Source organism: Anticarsia gemmatalis, chromosome 6 (genome assembly GCF_050436995.1).
Source record: "Anticarsia gemmatalis isolate Benzon Research Colony breed Stoneville strain chromosome 6, ilAntGemm2 primary, whole genome shotgun sequence".
NCBI classification, from domain to species: domain Eukaryota; kingdom Metazoa; phylum Arthropoda; class Insecta; order Lepidoptera; family Erebidae; genus Anticarsia; species Anticarsia gemmatalis.
Window position 1 is genome coordinate 10425597 of NC_134750.1, and position 19413 is coordinate 10445009.

A 19413-nucleotide genomic window follows, 5' to 3' on the forward strand; every position below is an offset into this window, starting at 1 on the left:
CCGTTCTGGATAACGCAAGCCACATTTTTATATATTACTAAGCTATTCTGTGCCAGATTTTAGTATGATTTATACACTCTCCTTCGTGTGATGGTCTTCTTCATAAAGCTAAAGAAGAAATAAAGCTGAAACATTGGTTCTTTTTAAATAACTCTATCGTCAATTTACAATCCACCGATTTAAATTCACTAGAAAACAATAAAACTCTTATTCCTATGGTCAGACATTTAAGAACTGACAAACAGATATGGACCGACTCATAAAATAATTGACAGATAAGAAATACATTGATCGTATAGCGACGGTTTTATTTGAAGCTGCAAATATTTGCAAATGATCGAAGCCAGTCTAATGGCTTATATTTTTAGAATGTCATTAGTCTAAAGTAAGTAGCTTTTTTACAAAATTATATAAAACTTATAGTACTTTCTTCTTAACTAAAATTATACGATGACTAAATAGAACTTCGCGGTAACCTCCTTAATTTGACAACAAAGCCTTTTAGCGTTTAGCGAAAAGCGTTTCTATGCTCCAGTACTCGAGTTTGAGCTTAAAATAAAAGTCACTTAAGTAATTTCTTAGTTGTATAACGCTGAGAACAATGTAATTAAAGTGCGGTTGGTATTCAGTACCGCGAGTCAATTTAAAACGTTGAACCTCTTGGACACCTTGGATGCATATTAAATCAGCCAATCTTATGATCTTTGGTGAGTAGGTTACTGGATAAGACGTTAAAGGAATATTGTCTTGATTGTTCGGTGATAAAGTCACATAAACCTGTCGATTTTGAAGCATTCTTGTCTAATCGATTAAAATACAAGTCCAAGTCTTTATATTAGGAGAAAAAGCAATAAGATAAACCTTTTCTTCTCTTTTATATACCTCTACATCAGTGAGTACTCCATTGTATTTTAAATACATCCGTGCTTAAACCAATTTAAGCTATATTTAAATGCATCAGATTTAAGACGTTAACGGTGAGTGTGCTAAATAAGCTCCCACGTCCACATGTAATTTTAATCCCATCAATAAGACACTGCAAACAAGGACGAATAGTCAACTACTATAAAAAACATAAGCCTTTCGTTGCACTAGTATCTAAAGCCCCAAATAAAACAATCAGCTCAATGAAGTCTCTTCCATAACTTCTCACTCCGCTGTAACCGGCACATCGTCTTGCATAGCGAATGACAACAGAAATTGGCGTCGTAACGCCACTCAGCGATCTAAGATGTAAATCCAACAGTTTCTATTCTTTATATAGGTATATTTATTTCAAAATTTCACTACATTTTGCTAGGATTCGTAGAGGTAGGACAATAGAAGCATGTGGGGGAATTTATTTATTTTAATATCTTATTGTTGGCTCTTTTTGTTCCCATTGATAATTAGGAGACAGACAGCACGCGTTACTTTACACATAATCAAATCGTTATTTAGTCAAAATATTTTTTGCATCTCAATCATAGTAATAAAACACTTAGTACGTTTTCTATACTCAGTTCTATTAGTATATCTTGATTTGGACTTGCGAGCGTTAGACAATTAGTGTAACAAAAGTTTCTTTCAAATGATGTATACGCATTTTTTAATTGTATAATTACAAAAACTGTATCTTATAGAGTGGTATATCATCTATTTGTTGCAATTAAAGCAGTACATTTATCATTAAAGAATAATGAACTTGTTCTACAATACTTTTCAAAACGAATTCCTTCACTTATTTACTAATTAAAACTACCAAAGTTCGTGGTCACACCGCCCGTTTTATACCCTTTAAGCGTCGGATGCACAATAGTAATTAATGAAATACATACACAAACCCGCATGACAGTTCAACTTGATGTTTGTTCACATCTCTTTGGACTGCCACAAGTTCCAAACAACCCTCGTATTAAGGGTGAACAACCCTTAGGATATATGTTCAAGAGAAATTGATTTCAAAGTACATAATGTGTAGGTTTTGAGAAAGTTGTTCGATTATTCGTGTTGTAGAAGTGAAAGTATGAGAGAAGTTTTAGAACTTGTTTTAGTAAACATCTTTTGTCTACGAGGTCCTAGGCTTTGTTCCCAAATAAACCAAAATAAGTGATGTAATTTTCATATAGCTGGATATTTTTATCGTGCGTACGACAGAGAAACTATGTATTTGATTCCAATAATAAGATATTACAACTTGGCAAATTAGCTTTTGATGCTCAAAATTTAATACAAGTTATTTAAATAATCAAATTGATTTGGTTCTTTTTAAAGTGACCAACATCAAAGCACGACATTTAATAAAAAAAATCAAAAAGGTCACCTTCAACGTCAAAATCAATTCATTATAACTTAATCAAGATCAAGTTCACACAAAATATTTAATTAAGAAGACCCTTCAACTTTGATTAAAAGTTCTAAAAGAGGATTTCCTAAGGATTTCACGAATATTTACTGTAGATAAACGAACTAAACTATGTAAGGAACAGCGTATCAAAGGCCTTACTTATCTAATCTCGTATGCTACAAAAGTTTTAAGCCTTTTAATGAAGTTACGGAAACGGTTTTAGGAGCTTAACGGCTTCGCTTGCGGTTAATTATTTATTTGATGTTTAGGAATAAATATTTTGGATTAATTTTTGAGCGGTGATGGTAAAGACTGATAGCAATAAAAGTGATACTTCTAGAAAGTCCAAGAAGGGCGTGTTAGTCTTATATGTGTGTACTCCTCATATGTACTCTTTGTCCATGAAGATAAGGTAAAGAAAAATCATGTGTTCTTCTATGTATTTCTTCATAGAATTTGTCTCTTAGGTGTATTTTATGCACTTAACTACAAACAGGTGCTAGAAAGCAAGAGATTATACTGCAATAGTATCGATAGAGCCAATTTGTTTTATGTTACGTCATCACAGAATAAAAACCTAATGTATGTAACTTTCAATCGATGCAAACGCTTTACTACTATCTTATACTATCCAGTAATGTCGCGTTTGCGTTAAGTTTTAATTTAAATAAATTTTGATCTATCTAGTTCGTGTAATATTTAAAACATTGACACGTATTCTAAGTTCCGTACCAAACCTTACCACATTCACCAAACAGCACCAAAGTCGTATAACTCAGTTTCCACACAATATAACAACATGAAAATCGGAACACGTAACTGCCATCACCATAAACGATCGTAAGAACCTGTAGGTATTCATTAAAGTCTTAAGTAAACGACACAAAGTTGCTGTCAGTCACCGTAGAGGTAAGTTCCCAGCAATTTGTGGCTTCCAACTCTGCCACGTCTTTGGTAAGTCCAACAAGTTTGTAGATAGTATATGTAGATGGGAATTCGAATTTGTTGGTAGTTGCGCCTTTGTTCGGTGTGATTTAAGGGTAATTCTTACGTTTACTGGATTATAGATCGTATAGGCGGTATTATAACTTTTAAACTTCCGCGTTGCATGTTTACTTTATAATAGATTACAAAAATTAAGAAGAGCACGCGTTTTACCTCAAAATGCCAGGCGGCATATTGATCTAAAATATTTACGAATAGTTTCACGGCCTCTGGATAGCCTGTCTGACGGATGACGAGACTAAATTTGTGAAAAATTCTGTCAGTTTTCGCCTAAATAAGTATCCTACCTATCCATAAGTGGTCAAACGGACCCTAACCGATTTTAATATACATTTCTTGCCTAGTCTGGAGTCCTGTTTAAGCACGATTTTTTAACTTAAGTAATTTCGTAAGTATAATCGTTTATGATAGTCATGGATCGTCGTGAGACAGCTATTAATTTTTGTGTTAATTCTATGTAACGATTTGGTTAATAAATCTAGCTTTTCTTAAAAGACTTTGTTTGTGAATTTTACTTTAATTAGAATAATAAATGCCACCAAAAACATTCTGTAAAACCTCAAGTCTCGCAGCTCAGTCTTTCTGGCGTAAAAAGTGGTGAGATCTATATAATACCAAGTCGATTAATCTATTTCGTCTCTACTTAAAGGACCTTCTGTCTTAAGTTATTATCATGCCAATATTAAAAATATTTTACGTTTAAAACAAATAGACTGACCTGGCCATCGCATGATTTGTATGTATTACACTACACAGCACGACGAGAAGTTAATGCTCCTGAAATTTTAATGGCGAATTTGTGTTTTCATGCGATGACCAAGTCGATCTTTTTGTTTTAAACCTAAAATATTTTTAATATTGGCATGATAATAACTTATGTAATAACTTAAGACAGATGGTCCTTTAAGTAGAGACGAAATAGATTAATCGACTTGGTATTATATAGATCTCACCACTTTTTACGCCAGAAAGACTGAGCTGCGAGACTTGAGGTTTTACAGAATGTTTTTGGTGGCATCTCACTTCTTTTTGTAGAACGAACATAAGTCCAATTTGTATGGAAAGACGTTTTTTCTTATAATTCAACATATTTTCCTATGGGAATGTTTTTCAGTTTCATGGGCTAAGCACCCTTACCCACCTTATATCCCCTCCCGTTATGCCTCATATGGTATGTACCTATCTACACCTATTATTTATTATTTTCTACAGTAATAATGATTCTTAACTGCAAATGTAATCTTGTAATCTTATACATTTATATGGGATTACAAAGTTAATGTTGCAGTTAGTGTATTTAGAAAACTGGACCGAAATTAGAAAATATTGAATTTTTCCCATGATTAAGACACTTAAGCCTATTTGTATTCTAAATTTTAAGCTTCTAAGTCTGCTAGAAGTACCTTATACTTTTGATGATCGGTGAGTCAGTGAGTCAGTGAGTCAGTGAATCAGTGAGTGACAAAATTCAAAATTTTAACAAGTTGTCATTTTTAAACTACTGGTTCAAATTGACTGAAATTTTAAATATACCGTGTTTATACAATGAATAATTAGTAGCTGAAAATTCAGGCTTCTTGTTTTATCCACAACGACATTATAGGGGGGTCGAAAATAGCCCGAATTGCTTCGAGAAAAGGATGGTACGGCCGTGCCGCTTTTTTTTGCTCGACTTGCGGGGGCACTTCCGTGCCCCCAGATTAACATAATTTAGAGACGAACTGATATTAGTTCAATCTGAATGTCTGTAAAGTTTGATTCATTTAAATTTCTAAATGTTTGTCAAAGTCACTTTAATTTGATTTTAAATGATATTTGTAAAGTATTTGCGAAAAATATGTTAATCATCTTGTCTTAAGATTTATAGTAATAAAGATTAATTAGTTTGTTTTGCGCTTCATCGATATTACAGTTAAACCAATCTAAATGAAATGCAACAATTACATCGAGTGTGGGTTATACTATTTTTTTAAGTTTTATAGTGTAAACATATAAAAATAGATCAACGGTTGCTAGGCTATGAGTATTTCCTTCAGATAGACTGAAATAAAATATATACAAATGATTAGTGTCAGTTTGTTTAAACTATCCTTGTGACGGAAAACGGACACTAATTCTCAATTCCATGAATCTCATATGAGAGTAACTGTGTAACTTGCAAACACTTTAGCATGGGTACTTTAACCAGAATCTTGCACAGTTAGCTGGTTTCAACGAAACTGGCCGCCGTAGTCAAATATCAGCTAGAAGGACATTTATACGCACAAAAAAAAATATTTTACTCCATTAAACGTCGATCGCTTCGAACAAACGTATCAAATAAAACAAACACATATAACCCATACATGTATATCGAAACATACTCTTGTATCTAAGCTTCCTAATACTGTTTCAGGAACGGTTGTCTCAGAAGTAAGACGTCCTTGTGGTTACGTAACTAAATAAATCCTACTCTATTGGGTTTATAATAGAAATAAAGAGTTGTTTTGTTTTCTTTTTGAAGTAGATTTATTTTTGTTATCTGAATGTTTTTCACGTTTGATTAAGATTATTTTTAGCAAGAAGTTATAGTTCAATCCTTTGGTTAAGGATTGACGTTGGTGTTCTGAAAGCGTACAGCCTCTATATTACAATTTGACGTATTCTACCATGCATGCATGAAGTTTATGTCCTGGGTTTTGTTCTAGTTTTGGAAATTAGTATATGATTAACACAGAGATGTTCTAACAACAATGGTCCACAACTTACTGGTTCAAATGAGAACCTAAAACGACCGCCGCGACAGAGACAATCATTTTAACGTATATAAATGGTGACAACTACACAATTAGTGAATATAACTAAACTATGTATTACTAGAGGTCGCCCGCGACTTCGCACGCGTGTAAACCCTTCACTTGAACATCCCGATCCCTCGGGAACTCGGGGATAAAAATCCTATGTGTTATTCTGGGTCTACAGCTATATATATACCAAATTTCATCGTAATTGGTTGAGTAATATTTGCGTGAAAGAGTAACAAACATCCATACATACATACATTCTCACAAACAGATATACAAACAGAGGTGTAATTCAGAACTACTAACACATAATATAATTACATAATCCAGGATCAAAATAACCCTTCCATCCTAACCTAATTCAATAACACTAAGTTAGACATATCCACCACATTACCAGATATTCAAGTAAGTACCTATAAATACAATCCTCATTCAAGTTTACTTTGAAGTATAATTAATTTAGCTCAAGACTGTTCGAGTCGTGTATACACTTTGTAGTTTCATACAATAACTCACACCAATTATCAAGAAATAACTTTCAAGTATCAAAGTCGTTGGAAGTCGAAGATACGTATAGTCTAACAACTTAGTAGAGAGTCTTAGTAAGTTAAATTTATCTACATTATTATTCTTAGATCTCTGTGTAGCATGCCTTTCTTTCAACTATGTTGGAGTCGGCTTACAGTCGCACAATATGCAGCTGAGTATCAGTATTTTACATGGACCTACCATATTTTTTCGGACCTCGACAACCAGGATAATACGATACCCCTCGGTAAGACTGGTTGTCAAACTTTCGATCTTCCAACTACTGTTAATGATGTGAGATCTTTGAAAATGACAGTCGTATTTTAGTAGATCTGAGTACCTATTTCCCAAATGAAATAGTTGTACTGATGTTCGAAAGTTTGAACTTGTCGTATAACTTGCATAGAAGGCTCTCTACTAAGTAGTTGACTTATTGTGTATCGTGTTATGATTAAACTATAGTTTAGTTAAACTGAGTGTGAGATAGACAGCCACAAACAGATTTGTGAGGTGGTTTTCTTAGAATATTCTGAGATAGAAATATATTTTAGCACTAGATTTTGCTCCTGTTTTGCACGCGTGGTATATTCTTTATGACAAAGTAGGTTTTGTTAGCACAGGGTATGCCTAAATCGAGTCAGACGTTCAATTGCGACAGGCAGACTTATAAACAAACATTTGTCTTGTAGAAAATTCCAAATTAGCTTATATATAATTTTCTAATTCATATTCTATTGTTGAGCGACATAAATTAATCTTCCTAATTTACTAATATAACCAACGGAAAACAATGGTCTGCTGTAAAGAACAGACTCACCCGAACAAAATATACGGTAATAAGTAGAAAAAATAACATTATATGTCTCCAATCCATCAACACGTAAACAACAAATTATGTGGCGTCACATTTCATTACTTTGTGAAACAATACAATACACAACAGACTTCGTGTGCTATGTTTTTAGTTATTTTTTTATGTTTATAACCTGCAAGTCATAATTGTTACGAGGAGTAGTAAAAATATGGGCATATTTTTTAAGCTATTTGTCTTTTTTGCTTTTGGAAACGTTATATACAAAATATGTTTTGTCTTAAGATAAGTTATTTTCGAATTATACAATTTCAGATAACTTATCAGATGGAATTTTGACAACCATTTTCATACGTTTACTGTCCCTTTATCCAGCGGGTAGGATATCTGACACTTATTCATAAGCTGTAAAACTATTCATTAAATCTATCAATTGGGAAGCGCATTCAATGTTGTTAAATATATCAAACGTTTTAAAAGTAAATTCATATCCCATCTCTTTTCCATCTACAACATTATAAAGTAATATTGTATTGCCATTACTTTAATACTTCCCATAACAAATTAACAGCCTCCCCCGCATTAAGATGTGGTGAATTATGAAGTAGTAGGGCACACATTAAAGTAACGATGCTCATCATCAAATAACCCTATCCCTTTAGTCCAGTTTTATGGTATCTATGTACTCAAATGACAGCTGAGACGGTCTGTTATGTTTTTCGGTCGTAGTGGTTTGAAGAACAAGGGAGTTTAAGGCACATCAAAAAGCCATAGCACGGAGATCGATGACCTTAATATTCCCCATACTTGCAGTTGAGTTGCTTGACCGAAAACTTAGGGATAACTTTTTTTATCCCGATCAGCGGGCTTATCACGTATCTCAGTTGACAGCTAGTATACGTCAAATCTATGGTCACTATTCAGTACATTGCTGCTTTGACGTAACGTACTAATCACTATAATCTAAGGGAGAAAACAATGGATAGCATAGTGGCTTTCAAATGGCTGCCAACTGAGATACGTGATAGCCCACCTGAGAATCAAACCAGAGTGAACAACTGAACTCCCTGCACTAAATTATGTGTGCAACATTATAATAATAAGTAGCTTTTATCACTTAGTAATGTTTCAATTATTTAAAAATTACCCCTTTACTTTCCCAACATTGGGTGACTCTACCTAAACCACTTTTGAGTCCTCCGCGCTTATTCGGGTTTACTGGTAATTAGGTATATTATTATTGTAGATCTGACTAAAATCCTAAAGCTTTGACTTCGGATGGCTTAGCAGCAATAAATCGGTCAATACAACAAATAAAATCCGAAATCAATAACCATAATTTGACCTACTACAACAAAATTTATTCATATGATTCAAATCCACGAGAAACTGGAATGAAAATCTAACCACATCATAGTGCATTGTGGCAATATCTAAAGTAATAAGTGTTGGAGCACGTTTTATATTGCCGCATGCAGAGATGGCACTCTATTTGTGTCACTTAGGAAACTGACGTACCCGGGAGCCTTGGCGACTGCGATGCGTGTGGGAAGGATGTGCTATGTTGAATATAATAGGGCTTTATGGGACAAATGTTACGTGGGATAGTTGAAACATATGACGACTTCGCTTTCAAGAGAAGTGAATAGTTTGCTATTCTCTAAAAACATGTTATTCAAAGAATTATATTTATTACGTTGCTATCGACAAAACTGTACCTCGATTCTCTACCACTATCGACTACCGACAACCGGCTAGCTATCGAATTTTGACATTTAGAATGTACTGCCAAAATGATTCCTACGACACCCGTCAGAGGCGCTGATCAGATTTTCATACAAAATTTCTCGATGACAGTTCGGTTGTCGGTAGTCGATAGTAGAAGAGAATCGAGGCACTGTAGGGCGATGCTCTACCGCTATCGACAACCTGTTATTAAGAAATTTTGTTAGTACGTTTATTGCCAGCGCCTCTAGCGGGCAACGTGAGAACTATTGTTTGCAGTACATTTTAAAAGTCAAATTCTAGATACTCGTTGATACCGACTCTAGAGGCTTGCGACACTCTTCTCTCTTAAAGTATTTTCACTGCATCGTTAATAGTATATAGTCTTCTTCACCTTATCCGATGACAGCGACCCGGACTATGTTTGTTGCTTGGCGTGAGCCTAATCTTTTATAGTAATATTTCAACTAAGTGCTTTTTAGAAAATAACTATAAGAGTTGATATTAATGACTATTCCACATTAGACTATTTGCAGCTTGGTATACATTTTGTAACGTACATTTTCTTTAACATTATTTTACGTTTTTTACGTTCTTCTTCTAGATAGCGTATCGTTACTTTCGTAACTCCATCCTCGAACCGGAATGTAGTCTCGCAGAGGCGTCGGAAGGGTAATTAGTTATAGTTGGGCTTAAACCTGCTCCAGCGGCAGGTACGGCTATTAGATCAATTATTACTTTGAACTAGTTACTTTAAGATACTGAATACTTGAGGAAATTGCATATTACGCTCTTAAGTACTCTACTTGTTTTGTTGCAAGATACTATAGGGCTTAAGAGAGTCTTGAAAGATTTTCTTTTAGAAACGGAAGTTCAAAGTTTTCGATCCATCGCGGTTTGTACACACAATACTGAATTACTTAATGGGTTTTAAATGCGATGAGAATTTTAAGGCTACGAGCCCGTGGCCACAGCTGATGTTACTATGTACTTTCATCGAGACGTCGCGAGCAACAAATAAGGTATCGTAATCTTAAAATTCATCATCATCGTGTTTAAGACTCACTTAGTAATCTAGTATGAAATTAAAGTAGTTGTCACTCGTATCTTGGAAGTTCCGAAGTGAGAAAAAAATTACATGTCTTCAGGCTGGCACACCGTGACTCAAATATGTAACTGAACAGCGATCGCAACAAGTATAATCCAATTTCCAAGTCATACTCCTCACCTAATTCATCAACTCTCCTTGGTACTAAACTTTCATACACACCTCTAGAGCCTAACATTGAAACCCATTTACATACTTAAGTAAGAACAACACAAAGTAAATTTGAACTTACGTCTCGCTAACAAATTTCCAGTATCGAAAAAGGAACACGCAACAAAAAACATATAAAGTTTCACAGCACATTCCCTCGAAACAGTGTCATTTTTCTTTTCCAATCTCCTAATTTACCGCTAGCGAGAAACAATAGACCGATACTTCCCGTTGTGAATCATTGAGGAAAACCCCCAGGCTTTTTTCTTCACAGAAATAAGGAAAAACTGTGAATAAATAATGTGTATACACGACACTTTTATAAATATAAAGTTTTGTAAGAAGTAGAACTATGCACCCGTAAAGCAAGGCTTCTCGTCGGCTACTCTATGACATAATAGTGATTTGTGGAGCAACTTTCCCGCTCTTCGCTCACACCCAAGAGAAATAACTTGACTCGTACTTTCTTAACGAAATGATTGCCTACGTGAACGTTGTTAGCCCTATTTATTTTGGGGTGGGTTTTATTTACCCTCTCTCCCCAGTGGATAATTCAGTTTCTAAGAATTCCGTATCGACCAACTGGGACGCATAAAGTATTTTTGCTTTCAGAAAAGAAAGTCCTCCGCAGTAAATGGGACTAACTATCTGTTACTTTGTTATGTTGTGACCATCGCTAAATTGCTGCTTTGGGTGATGAGAAACCGTCAACTTTTTCTTGGAAATTCACCAGTATAAGTATCTTACGCACCTAACTTCTTATAATAGGCATATAAATTGTTTTATATGTTGTGTTTCCGTAGCCAAAACCTATATTGTTTCATCGTATCATAATTTACATGTCAACAAAAGATGCAATTGCAAAATTGCACAAATATTTTATAATATTTGACTACATATTCTTTGTAAATTTATATTCGCGAACTAGGTTCTTGGTTAAACTTGGATATCGCAATTATTCAAACTTGCGTGTATCTTCGGAATCTTATCCTACTTAGTTTTCTTTTACTATTCTATAAATAACGAGACAATACTCTCTCTATCACGCTTATTCGCAATTCTTCATATAGTTTTATTCTATATCATGTTGCGTGTTTGTCATATAACTGTGCTAAGAACTTTATGTCTAAACATAAAGTTTTCTTTAGGTCGGTCGTAACTTAGACTAAAGTTAAGTGTTTTATTAAAAATGCACTTTTATTGGTAAGTTGAAAACGTAAATTACGTTCTTTATCGTTATGCAAATAATTTAATTATAATGTTATTTATAACCTACAATTATTAGAACAAGGGAAATAATATTATAACCCTAACAACACACGGTATGTATAAGATAATAAAATATAATTTTACCTACGTTATAACGGTTATTTCTCGATTTTTATGACCTACTAACCAATAGCTTAGTAGGTTTGAAAAAAATCGAGAACGGATTTTGATAAATCTTGGTACACACAAAATACTGTGTACCAAGTTTGACCTGTCTGAGTAACAAACATCAATCCAAACTTTCGCAATTTTTGTATTAGTACGATAAGAATACCTACGGCATATCCCATCTTCTCTTTAATATAACCCTATATATCTGCAGTACTAGTAAAAACTACTTACACTTCAAAACCGCAAAAATTCCGTCAGCACCAAGTTTCTTGAGAAAATATTTTCTAAGACTCCATCTGGCTTTCATCGCTGCTTACTATTTAACTTAATACAAAAATACTTTGAGCATTAATAGTGCTTGCACCTATTCAAGCCATTTCATTTGGATATAAGTTGGTCTTTAATTTGCCAAAGACTTAAGAACGTTAAGCGACTTTCAGTAAATTCACCGCAAGCATTAACTGGTACAGTTATGCCTTGAGTAAGATTTCGGAGTATGTGAATTTGTATTTTGGGAGTTTATATTTTTGGTTGGTTAGTATATTTTCTTAAAGTAAGTATAAATTGTTTGGAAGTAGAACTTCCTTCTTTGAAATTTATGATTTTCATAACAAAACTTTGGCCATTTATAATAATTCATATTTTATCAATTTATCAAGATACTTTTAATTAAAAAAAAAACGGCAAAACAGAAGCAACTTATACCGGCAATGATGTTGTACTTGTTCCCACGTAAACAAAAAAATAACGAAATCAACCGGGAACACCAAAACCTAGACATTCTAACGTGATATATATCTTGCTACACAGCTTTCTGTTACAATTTTTTTAAAACTTTATATAAAATTGTGAGGATAGCACAAAGACTTTTTAAGTAAGTCTAAGTTACTTAAAAAGTCTTTGTGCAAATATTTTCAAGAATGACAGTGAACCTACTGACTGTCTCCTATTATTCAAACTATAACTAACTATGGTTAGAAATTATGTTATTACATCATAATTACCTGTTACTGCTCAATTAGATGTCCAATTACCTTGCATAAATAATACTCAGTGCGTACAATAGGGCATAAACCTTGATTTACAATAATAGATCGACTAGATATCTATACTTATATTATAAAGCTGAAGAGTTTGATTGTTTGTTCGTTCGTTTGTTTGTTTGAACGCGCTAATCTCAGGAACTACAGGTCCGATTTGAAATATTTAAATATTCTTTCTGTGTTAGATCGCCCATTTGTCGAGGAAGGCTATATATCATCACGCTACGACCAGTAGGAGCAGAGTACCAGTAAAAAATGTTACATAAACGGGGAAAACTTTGACCCATTCTCTTTTATGAGGCGCAAGCGAAGTTGCGCGGGTCTAGCTGACCCGCGCAACATGATATTTATATCTGAATCGAATTACTTAAGTTCTCTCTTAGATTTAAAGACATAACTTTTTCTAAACAGACATTCATTTTAAACCTAGATTTTGGCCATGACTAGGCTGAACGTTCGCAAATAAGTACTCTACCTCGTTTTTCCCCCAGAATTGTCTATCGACCTGTTTATTCTCAGCTAAATCGGTTTAGCAGTTTGGGCATAACAAATGCAAAATTTAAAGTGACTTTCTCATCTACAGCGTTACTATAATAACCTGAAAAATAATACTACTAATACTACTTTGTCACAGAATATTCGAAATACGCAAAAAATCTTACTTAATTGTTACTAAGTTTAAATAAATCCGTATTCTCAAAAAAATGCCATTTATTAAAGAGAAGTGATACCCCGCCGCACATCGATTACGTAACAAGAAAAGGAACCAATAACTGTGTCATACAATACACGCATTGATTTTCTGTAATCAATTGACCTGAGTACTTTCTTACTCTGTTACAAATATATCGGCTAAACGAGTTTATTATATCGGTCAAGAGTTCCGTATGTTTATTCGATGTTATTTAATAAGTACTGTGATGGCGATGCAATATTATTTTCCTACAAGTATGTTATCCAGTAATTTAGTAAATCTAAAAAGTATAACTATCAGATTTCCTCTTATATAAACACATCATAACATTATTCGGGTTTTATCAAAAAAAAATATTTTATTTTAAATACTTAAAATATTTTAAAGACGATTCTAAGCATTTTCAAAGCGGTTTTGTTTATAACTTAAACCATTGAACAAGGAACCATTTAAATGATTAATAGTATGAAGGGAACAAAGATATTACTTATTACAATATATTAGATCGGGGAAAAAGTCTTTTCGCATGATAGTATGTATGAACTTGTAATAAAATCTCTTTGGTTTCAAGAATCACTAATGAGTATACGGTTCATTAGGTTTATTTCAGTGAGCTCGTGAGGTACCCAAATATTAACCTTTTTTGTGTAGAGAAAAGATTTTATTACGAGTTCATACATGTTATAATGCGAAAAGACTTTTTCCCCGACCTAATATTTTGCAAAGATCAACTTACAAAGTTTCTGCAGTACTACTGATAATGTGCTTGCTTGTCGCAAACAAATTTCATAAAAGATCCACAATCAGAGTACGGGGCTCTAAAAATCACGACCGCTCCACTAGATCAAATATGACGGATGATCGGCACACTGAGATTAGCAAACATTGAATGTGTATCCAGCACTTCACCTCTATCCGATACCTACAGCACTCGAGTGTTAGGTAATATTGACCGTACAGACTCCACCACGGTTTTCTTTGTACAGTGAAATATTTCTTGAAATTATACTATTAGATTATCTCTTGCCCGAAAATTACCGCGTGGAAAGATTTGCGGGTGTAAAGTGTTAATTCGGATAATAAACGATATGTGCCTGGATAAATGTATTCAATAGCTTTTGCGTGAAATAGTTACTTTAGCACCTAAAATATTGGTAGGGTAGAATTAGTAGGTATAGTTTTATTTCTGTAAACACATATCACACTTGCATTATCTTTAAACAGACTTATGAACAAATAATTTATGAACCCCTTTGATTTTATTTACAAACCAAACAGGTATTTTTATAATTTCTAAACTTATACACATACACTTAACCAAATAGATACATAATAAAAACGGATAGTCAAAAAGTAACAAAACATATTTTAATCTTAATTAAAAGCATAAATTGTATACGGAATAACGAGAAAAGGAAACTGTATTTTAAATTGTACGATGTATAAATCTGGAACGAAACTGACTATAACTGGGGATAATCGACTGATGTATTCAACTCTTACATACTTTATCTCACGTTTCTCTTTGATTTCCTGAAAATACAAAAATACATACATAATATCAAATCTGTTAAACCCGAAGAAAGGCAAAGGTCTATTATAGTTTCATGCAGTAGTATTATTCCGAGCGTAACTATTGCCACATAGAATGATAATATACCAACCTACGGAATACTATTGAGAATAGTGTTTATGTAAATTAGATAAGCATTAGCACTCTGCTCGACAAAAATATCAACCTCGAGACGTCATGCTCAGCAGTCGGATACACTACCGACAACGCCACGGAGGCATTTTACTTTTAGTGTATTCCAAATGAAAATATATAAATAAACCTTTCCATATAAAAAAGTTCAAATACTTACAGCCTTATCAATTATATGAACGAATAATGGCGTAAATAACGGCACTTCTCCTTTAAACGTATATGCTAAAAGTCCACCCGTTAAGTTATCACCTGTATAAAACAAAAAAGAGGATTATATTTCGGTATTAATAAAGCATATATACTATTACTTTATAGGTACAAAACCTTTAAAAGTTGAGAATCCGAAGAGATTTTTTCCTCTTTTCACTATACTATCGGTTTTATCAATAGTAAGAAACTCTTGGTACTTGTTTTCAGAATTTACATATTCTTAAATATTTGTAAGCAGCATTTAATAAACTCTGTCTTTTCAATAAAAGTGTCGCCATTTAGAAACGTGCATAAAATTATAGTTTAAAGGGCACAAATATGGCATAAACCTTTTTTTTTAAACTTACCGTGCTCAAAAACTAACACTTCATGTTTCTTTCCTCTAGTCGAAATCACTAAATATTTGTTGTACAAGTAGAAAACCAATGCTATCGCTACATACAAAAATGTCCATTTGAACATTATATTCGTAAAAACAAAGAAGTACGTTGTTTCATAACGAAGAGAAAATTCTTTATGAATGTTTACAAAGGAATTTTACGCTTGACGTCAAAACAATTACTTTGACCGTGAAAATTTGCTATAAAACATATTGGTTTATACCATTGATACTGGTTCACATATTGGTTTATACATTGACATTGATACCGGTTTAAACTAAAAATTTCAATTGCAATATTTACTACGAGAACACCATAAAAAATCTTGTGGTACAGACATTACTACCATTGCCATTCTTCAAAGAACCTACATCAATATATATTACATGTTAGTTATGCATAATTTATATATTTCATATAACATCCTGGAAGTTTTGAGGCAAAGATGTGTGTGTTGAGGTCTCGGGTTCGAATCCTGGGTCGGGCCAAAAAGTCTTTTCTGAGATTTTCTGTTAAGAATTTCTTAGAGATTGCCCGGAGTTGGGAAGTTGAGGTCGAAGACCTCCGTGCCTCGGAGAGCACGTTAAGCCGTCGGTCCTGCGCCTGACCTCTCACTGGTCGTGTCGGTTATCCGTCCCACCGGGCTATGAGAGTGATGGAATAGAGAGTGTACCTGTGTATTGTGCACACACTTGGACACTATAAACAAAGTCCTGCATAGATGTCCAGTTTCAGTGAAACTGACCGCCGTAGCCGTATATCTAGGAGGACATTATTATATTATTAGACTTTGTCCAGGTGTGGAACATTAGTGGGTTATATTAATTCACTACATTATATTTACACGGTCATGCCTACCATATTATTTTCCACATACTACTTCACTACGTAATTGAAAAGATAAGACCATTGAATGGAATTATTTTTTATCATTTTTTCACCACATAAAGTCCAGATACAATATCACACTACGATTATAAATAGCATTACACAATAGCAGGTACATAACAGCATTATAATTTCCGTAAAATGTACGTCTATCGTTATAATTGTCCATTAGTTTGCGAAGCAGCCAATTACGCGTCCATTAAGCGTGAATCTCTCTAATAGCAATTTCGACGTAGAAACTGAAGAGGCGACGCGTCACTGTACAAGATTGTGCAGAAGGTAAAAGAGCATTCTTGGTACTGTTTTAGGAAATGGCTAAAAGTGACAAGTCTTTTTTTCAATAGTGCTATGAATTTTTAACAGCAAAGATTGGAGTCGAAGAAAATATATTTTTAATAGAAAATCTATAAAGTAATTGTTTATTTATTAAAATATGTGGCTTAGATTTTTTCTTAATAAATAAGTTTGGGTCTTCAAGTTTTATGTTACAATGGCAATAAAATCATTATGTTTCAAAAAGATGTGGTTTCGATGGATAGTTCAGACGATTTTTTCATAATTAAGGAACCTTATTTTTAATAAAACAATAATAACAACATATTCTTAAATAAAATCATACCTCACACCTAAAACTCCGAACGTTTTTATTAAACACATTCATAATATACTAGGATCATATTTTATTCATCTCATATAATTTCCATGCTGAACAGCCGCGATATAATTAATTTAATCATCTAAATACGTACTATTAATTAGCTAAAGTATGATTGATGCACATATTCAATGCTGTCACGTTTAATCCTTGTCATCCAATTTTGTTGGAACGGAAATTAACTACCAACTGGTCATATTTGCGGACAAAAAAACGCAATGGCGATTTGTCAAATATTATATAAAATATTGTTATGATCACGGTTGTCTATACAGTCTCTGACCTTTGCCTACCCCTATGAGAAAGGACGTGTTTTTATGTATGTATGTTATAATTACTGCAGTTATGATTACCGCCGTCTGTCAATCAAAATTTTGACATCGAATTTAGTTTTAATGCACATATACCACAGGCAAAAATAATGCAAGTAATATGTATTATGTACAATATAATTACTTGCGTGATTTAGATAAGCCGAGATTTTGCTACGCTACAAATCCTCATTATTATCATTGTGTCGTTTTATTTAAATAATAATAATTCAACCACATTTTTATCAAGCTAAATAGCACCAATATTATCAAAATATCTGTATAGTATGGGTTGTTTATATTTATATCTATGTTAGTTAACTTACTGTATTTAACTGTATAATGGCTGAAATCTCCTTGAGAGAGTGTCATATAATGAAACAAGTGACGACCTAGATAACACACTTTGGTCGTGAGAATAGATTTAAAATCTTAACAGAATTACCGCACAAGTGCACGTAAAGTCAACAATAAGATACGTAACTATGATAGTTTTGTAGAATAAACAAGTAATTTTAATAAAATTTGTCAAGGTGATAGTTTTGTAAAAAAATCAAAGTAATTTATATAAAATTAGTCAATGTGAACTTGTTTATTAAGATTGCAGGCAGCTTTAAAAAACAGATTACACTGCCTATAATGGGTACAAATGGCTATAGAAGTAGTTCTTAGAGAACAGAAAATCGGAATAACTAAAGCCTTTCTACAATAGATCCTACTAATATTATAAATGTGAGAATGTATGTATGCATGTATGTATGTATGAATGAATGGATGTTTGTTACTCTTTCACGCAAATACTATTGAACCGATTACAATGAAATTTGGTATATAGGCAGCTGAAGACCCAGAATAACATATATACTTTTTATCCCGGAGTTCCCGAGGGATAGGGATTGATACGGGAAGGGTTTCCACGCGGACGAAGTCGCGAGCGGCCTCTAGTACTAAAATAAAAAGCTATATAAGTGCTACTACGATTAAAAATATGAAAAACCAAATACAACAAACTAACAAAATACAAAACCAAATGTTAATTCAGAACGAACGATGCAAGTTTGAATTTAACGGTCGTGTCGCCATGTTGTTTTCAACTCGACATCAATTCGTGTCATCCGAACAACCAAGTTGCAATAGTAATTGTTTAATTAGTTCCAGCGCCATTAGAAATAAGTTGCATTGATTGGACTGTGTACCGAATTTCATGTTTCGTATAAAGCCTCATTCGCATGAGCGCTAAAAAGGCGCTAGCACTGCGTTTGGCCCAGACAATTTCAAAAATATGTTTACACCGTCACATTTTCAAATGTACTTGTTTTGTGAAAAAACTAGTTATTTAAATGTAGAATTACGAAAAGTTACTATTTGGATAGAAACATCTCAGTGTCTTGCAAAAAAGTCAGGTGCGTAGTACTCGTAATCGGTGGTCCTGTATGTCAAGATGTATGGATGTAAAAGAAGCAAAGGAAGTTTGTAAGGATTGCATTAAGTGGCGATCTCTGGGAAGAAGGGGTGATTTTATGTACGTATGAATGTTTGAATCTATTGATTTTTTGCTATTGGTCAACAAACAATGCACAGTCCTTCTTAAATTACTAACAAGTTTATATGTATTTATCATTTCGCTATTTTCACTGATATAAGTGTACATACTTCTGATGCTGTCTAAACTGAACGCAGCGCTGACTTTTTAGCGCTCGTGCAA

The 19413-nt window shown here is 33.5% G+C and overlaps 1 protein-coding gene across 1 annotated transcript; it reads right to left on the minus strand.

Annotated features, from left to right (window-relative positions):
* Window positions 1–13689: 13689 nt before the first annotated feature.
* On the minus strand, window positions 13690–15974 carry LOC142973899 (uncharacterized). Its single transcript, XM_076115932.1, has 3 exons — window positions 15822–15974; window positions 15422–15513; window positions 13690–15089 (listed from the first exon to the last, which is right to left on the minus strand). Exons 1-3 carry the CDS (start codon window positions 15934–15936, stop codon window positions 14931–14933), a joined length of 366 nt encoding a protein of 121 aa, XP_075972047.1. The 5' UTR covers window positions 15937–15974; the 3' UTR covers window positions 13690–14930.
* Between the last annotated feature and the right edge of the window lie 3439 nt (window positions 15975–19413).

Excerpts from the sequence above, each read along its gene's own strand:
- LOC142973899 (XM_076115932.1), bottom strand. The coding sequence starts at position 15,936 with ATGTTCAAATGGACATTTTTGTATGTAGCGATAGCATTGGTTTTCTAC. Across the intron at positions 15,514-15,821 it reads AGTGTTAGTTTTTGAGCACG|GTGATAACTTAACGGGTGGA; the intron begins GTAAGTTTAAAA and ends TGTTTTATACAG. Across the intron at positions 15,090-15,421 it reads TTCATATAATTGATAAGGCT|GAAATCAAAGAGAAACGTGA; the intron begins GTAAGTATTTGA and ends TTGTATTTTCAG.